Source organism: Tupaia chinensis, unplaced genomic scaffold, assembly GCF_000334495.1.
Source record: "Tupaia chinensis unplaced genomic scaffold, TupChi_1.0 Scaffold000037_9, whole genome shotgun sequence".
Classification (NCBI taxonomy): domain Eukaryota; kingdom Metazoa; phylum Chordata; class Mammalia; order Scandentia; family Tupaiidae; genus Tupaia; species Tupaia belangeri.
In genome coordinates this window covers 1,009,706-1,015,702 of record NW_006159492.1, presented here as the reverse complement: position 1 = coordinate 1,015,702, position 5,997 = coordinate 1,009,706, and the positions used below count along the sequence as shown (strand labels likewise).

General features: G+C 47.7%; 1 protein-coding gene across 4 annotated transcripts in view; it reads left to right on the top strand.

The window, feature by feature from the left end:
• The window catches only part of MPPED2 (metallophosphoesterase domain containing 2), a 185,343-nt gene that overhangs the window by 582 nt on the left and 178,764 nt on the right, over positions 1-5,997 (top strand). Inside the window, exons 1-2 of one of the 4 annotated variants that reach the window (XM_006140652.3) lie at positions 34-83; positions 3,709-3,957. In XM_006140652.3, coding sequence (XP_006140714.1) covers positions 3,830-3,957 — 128 coding nt within the window. In that variant the 5' untranslated portion in view covers positions 34-83; positions 3,709-3,829. Of the gene's footprint in view, positions 1-33; positions 84-3,708; positions 3,958-5,997 lie in introns of those variants that run through there. The other 3 variants (XM_006140653.3, XM_027772745.1, XM_027772752.1) reach the window with 3 other exon arrangements.

Genomic DNA, 5,997 nt, shown 5'->3' with positions numbered 1-5,997 from the left:
CAGAGGCGCGGGAGGGGAGTCTTGCCCTCGGTCCCCGAAAGCATGTGCCGGCCTGGCGTCCGCAGTGCTGGAGACCAGCTCAGGTGCGAGTGCGGAGGGCGGGCGGGCGCGCAGCCGGCCCGGGCACGTGGGACCCAAGTCCGCACCCCGAACCCTGGCGGAGACGCGGGAAGGCGCGTGGGCATCGCTCCCAGACGCCGGACCGGCAGACGTGGGCATGAAGAGTTGGGGCGGGAGTCGAGGCGGCCCTGGATCCGCGCGGCAGGGCGAGGGGGAGCGGAATCCGGCGGATCTGGAGCAGCGAGTCCCACAGTCTTCCCGGGGCGGCGGATTAAAATGAGCATCTTCGTGTAAAGGAGGAAATCGCGGGGCTCCTTTCTCAGAGGCTCTGCCGGGCGCTGCACGGTAGAGGGGTCAGGAGCTGTTGCTTTGAAAGTTTGGCAAATTGGACTTCTGGTGTCTGGGAGGTGGAGACAGTTATTTAATGCCTCCGCTTTTAATCCCTTCATTGCCAGCAGACTTTAAGAGGTTTTCCAACTGAATTCCTGGAAAAGAACATTGCTGGTTGTACAGTTTAAGGGACAGGCGAAGCGATTGCTGTCTAGGAAATGCAAAATGCGCGCGCATGATTTTTTTTTTTTTTCCTAAGAGAAAAATCCAACTAGCACCAGCATGAATATTTGGCAGTGCCGGTTGTTTTTCTGTTTTTCCTTAGGCTTCTTGGCCTTTTTGTACCGCTTTCTTTTGTTTTGTGGAGTAAGCGTGTTGAACTAGAAAATGAAAATTACTGGGGAGGAGACTGATACCCTGCCCTTCACACAGTGTGTGTAAAAGTTAATGTCAGTGTGGCGGGCGAGGTGCGCCCCAGAGCTGGTCATTGGGAAGGGTTTACTGCCTCCAGACAGGAAGCAAGGTGATACGCCTCTTGGTGATTTTAGTGTATCTTTCTGTCTTATTTTAGGATTTTGCAGATTTCTTAGACTTAAGGGAGTAATTTGGCCCACTGTCCCGTTTCTGAGCATTTAGCGGAAAACCAGTGCTTCCCCTGTTTTAATCGTCTTAGGCTATGTTCATGTTGAAATGTGGGTGGGAGAGAGCATAGCACTTTAGAAAATAAGCATTTCCTTGACTTGTCTGTTAAGGTGCTGTGAATTTTGAAGCTGTCTGCCTCAGTCTGACATTTTCTTCAAAGGATTCCAGATTAAAGAAGATAGGCACGGCAGGTGCGCTGTTTCGATAAAACACTGAAAGGGACCATGGTAAAGATGGATTCAGATGAGGCTGATCACCCTCGAGCCCTTGAGTTGTGGGGTCTGTGCTTGCTGGGCAGAGGTGCCAAGGTGCCAAGGTGCGGAGGTGCAGAGGTGCAGAGGTGCAGAGGCGGAGTTCACTGACAGGAGGGGCCTGCGGAGGTCACCATCAGGGTAGAGTGGCCTTGCAGGAGTGCGACTTGCTCACCACCTCATTCTGTCTCTGGGCTTCAAATGGGAGGGCATCTGCAGAAGGGTATCTGCTAACTTCTCGTCATTGCATGGTATTTAAACAGCATGTTTGTACATTTTATTTCTAGGCCCCGGTTTTGCTTAGTTTAGTGAGTTCACTCCAGAAACATGTAAGTCTTTCTGGCACCGGGTGCAGAATTATTACTCAGGGGTCACAGCGGTCTAGACGTGCATTTGCTTTGCTTTGCTTCTTGATGTTCTGTGTTCTACACAATAGACGTTGATGGGGGAAGGAGCATAAGAATTGCCAAGTAATTTTTACACCACTCTCTAATTTATGCGAACACTAAGTTCTTCCCGTCTGAAATGTGTGTTTTTCCCCCCTCTGTGCTTTGATGGCTAACATTCTTTTTAATGACAGTCATTTCTATAACAGGAAGATGTTTTCATTTGTATTTACTTTTCAGCGCCACGCAATTATGCAGTCCTGCGCTTCAGTAGTGTCTCGGTACTTTGTGTCTCAAAAGAGAATTACAGTACTTAGAACAGGACTGCAATTTGAAGCAGGTGTTGTGTTTTACTGTTATGCAAAATAACAGTAAAATATAATTGTGGGGGAAATTAAGGAAACAGCTGCAAACTTGGTATGAAACTGCTACATTATGATTTGTAAGCAGTTCTTCCCGATATCTTACATTGGAGGAGCAGGGGAAGATTTTAATTTAGTTAATCCTACTGGCCTGCTTGTCTGGCAACTGGTGCTTAAAGGACTCGTACCTCCCGTAAATGCAGGCAGAAGAAAGAGAACCCCAAAGTGACACGCCGTCTAAATGCCAGAGCACCTCGGAGCCACCTCTGCATGCCAGGAACGAGGCGAAGTGGGGTTACGTCGGTCGCTCTGCCCACGACGTGAAGAGGGCAATGGTTTCAGGAGGACGCTGGGAGATTTCTTCGCTCAGCTAGCATATGGAGGGCTGCATGGGCCCCGGGTTGTAAAATAATAAAATAAATGGCCTATGGCAGGCCATCTGCCTTATGCTCGATTTTTAAGGTGTTTCATGCCAAATTTAAATCTAATCTTATTATTCTAAATATTTTTATTTGAGATAGCAGCTAAGATTCCTGGAGCTTAATGGTGCACATGGCAAACGTATTCTGAAGTGGAGCGTTTCAAGTAAGAGGGTGGGTTACTCAAGGTTACCTAAGGAGTGTGCCACCTGCCCGCTTCTCTACCACGCTCATCAGTTGCAATAGCTCCGATGTCCGGGTTTGCTTTCCTCAGCCCTCACTCACCTCCTGTAAAAAGCGATGTCTTCATTTCTCCACCCAGCGCGGCAAATTATATACTGACATTTCTCAAAAGGATAAGAATGAATAGAAATGTTTTACAAAGCGAAAACAACTACGGCGAATTCCGCAGCACCAAGGAGGAGGTGGCAGTTCTTGTGGCCCTTCCTCGACCACTCTGTCAGGGCTCAGAGGGGGTATCGTGGCAACCATGCAGCCGAACTGGTGGTCCAAGCTTGTTGAGTTTCGCATGAGTGACTGAAGTGCTTAAAGAAATTGTTCTTCGTTCAGCAAGAAGGATTTGCCTGACCGTAAAGTTTTTGGCTAAAAAAAAATGCATATGCAGACCGGGCATTGAATACCTATGTATTTCGGGAGCTGCTTGTGAAAGAAAAAATTGTGTGGAATGTGTGTATAATGGTACATACTAGAGTTATATACATGCATCTGTTATAAACACAGCATTTTAATTTACGTTTGTTATGGTGTGATATGGCTGTTTTAAGTGTTGAGATTTTAAATGGTTATATGACACAGATTTTGTAAAGACCAAACATTCCAATTAGCAGGGAAGGCTTGGGACATTCTCCATTTTGAGCATATACCATTTATAGCTAGGCACCATGGCAACTGTGGACATGCCCCTCCATCATTCACGTTAAGTACCATAATTATAATTAAAGAGGAACTCTTGGTTTGAACTCCATTGAGAGGAGGCACTAGCACCCAGCAATGTCACATGGCGTGTCAGTCCCCTCTGAAGTGAGTGCAGGAATAGAGTTGGCACAGTCATATCCACTAGGCGAAAATACATATTCAGATGTTCCCTGAACCAGTTGCACGTTTAGATGTCGGACTTGCGGTCTCCTAGCGCGTCCTCTTCCTCATATTCCTGTTAAGATGTTCGACTTCCTGCCTTCTAGAGCATTCTCTTTCTCTTTATTCTCATTATACATGGATATATCTTTTTTTCATCCAGAAACGCACAGCGGTATTGATGAGCGGACCCTTGGCGTCAGAGGTTGGCTGAAGCGCACCATGTCTGCTTCCATCGCTTGCTCTGGGAAGTTGTGAATTGCTCATGCCTAAAGGGAGGAAGGATGGCACATGGGATTCCACCTCAAGGCAAAGTTCCCATCACGGTGGATGAGTATAGCTCGAACCCCACCCAGGCGTTCACGCACTACAACATCAACCAGAGCAGGTTCCAGCCGCCACATGTACATATGTAAGTATCGCTCTCTGACTACAGAAGTGAGCGACGAAACAAAATAAGAAAGGAAAGCATGCACTAATGACTGCGAGGGGAACACAGGATAAACGATGTATCAGATGGGTGGGTAGCCGTGCTTTCAAATCTGGCTTAGGAGGAGCCCCTACATTTGTGTAACACTTCAAATTCAGAGCTCCTTCAGCCACGTAGGACATTAGGCTGGCTTCGGAGCCTCTGCAGGGCAGTGAAGGTCGCCCACGTTTTGTAGATACGAACCGCGCGGTTAAGCTATTTGCCAAATGCCGCGGAGGGAATGTTGGCAGTCTCCTGACCTGTAGCTCTGTGCTTTATGTTGTAGTGCCTGCTTCCCTGATGGAATAGTTCTTGGAAATTTCTGTAGTTTGTCTTGCAGCTCGCCCCACTGCCCCTTCCCATTCAGCTGGGAAATGGGCCTAATTGGGACTAATCTTCCAGCTACTGCGAAAGCCATTGTCTTGCCTGTTGCTGATGAAATGTGTGCGTGTGCTGCAGGGCTCAGACAATGCGGGGGCAAAGGGCAAAGGGACATTGGCTCAGTCCGTTCCAGGAATTGTACCTTTCTCTCACTCCCTAATGCCACCGAAGTCACGATGAGACTTAAACTGCTTTAGAAACAAAGTGTGCAGGAAACCCAGAGGAGACGGGTCCCAGCACCTGGTCGCTCACCGGCCTCTTTCTCGTCCTCTACTGCAGGACATCTGGGCTTCCAGCAGGCGGGGCACAAGGTCACGTCTCCCTTGTGTTTTCCGGGGCCTGGCGCCCCTTCTCTGTGAGACCTTTCCGATGTCTAACCCGGGTCTTTCATGGTAGGACTAAACCTCTTTGAAAGCTATTGTGTAGTCCCGATAGAAAGGAGGTGAGGGCTCCGTTGACTGTTGTTACCATTCCTGGCAGAATTGAACTCGGGGCATGTCCAAGCCACAAGCTCTTTTTTAACAATTGTTTTATGTGGGCATTTAAAAAAGTAAAGGGGCCCCCATCCTCTGCCAAACACTACCCCCCTCATATTTAGAAACACTTGCCAGACAAGGTCTTTTCCATGACTGCCTGGATGAGAGTGTAAATCTGGGACGTTGCTGGAGAGTACACCCTGTAGTCACTCAGTTACCTCCAGTGGGATTCGGCAGTAGCAGGGCTCAAGCAGCACGCTTGGCCAAAACAGGAGAAAGGAATCTTTGTGAATGGTTGGCGATGAACCGCTTTCAAGTCCTCTACACTTCCTTTAAATCAAGATTTATGCGTGATTATGAAGAATGGCCAACATGACTTTACGGAGAAGTTTTAAGGTGAATAAGATTTTTCTAGGTTAAAATGGCTTTTCTGTATAGTAAATATATGTTCGTTTCAAATATTCTTTCTACTCTTCTGTTCTACTTATCTGTTCTTCACACGTTATGGAGTTTGTGTAAGGCATACTTAAAGATACCATTGGCTCTGTTTTGCTTGTGTGACCTTTTGCGTTAAAGAATCACAGCAAACTTGGTGAACTGTATTTCTAATCAGACAAAAGGAAGGCTGTTTTCCCAGATTCCTTGGAAAATGATGATGGGGAACCTCTGCTTTGTCCTCAGATCAGATTGTAGTATACCTGTTCACTTGTTCTTGGCCTTGAGCTGTGAGTGCCCAGAGATGTTTCAGAAATCACTGATCCTCTTAGATCTTGTTATGGAATATCTGAGGGATCAAATTCTACCTTTTCTGAAAAAAAAGTCTTGAAAATGGGGCTTGCAGTGGCAATCTGTCGGTCTTTTATCAGCCCTCCAACTCGGGAGTGGAGATTCCCCTGCCACCTGGTTACTGCATGCCTTTCACTTTTGTCGCCAGGAAGGTTTTCCTGTCCGAATCCTCTGCTCCAGGCACGCCGTTGGCTCATGTCACCTGAGCACACCTTGGGTCTCCCACCAGGTCTTTTGCCTTTGCTGGTCCTCACAGCTGCGTCTGTGACACACCTGTGCTCTGCTCATGCAATGCCTCCAAGCCGACTTGGACCCCTCTTCCATGAACCCTCTTCCTCTT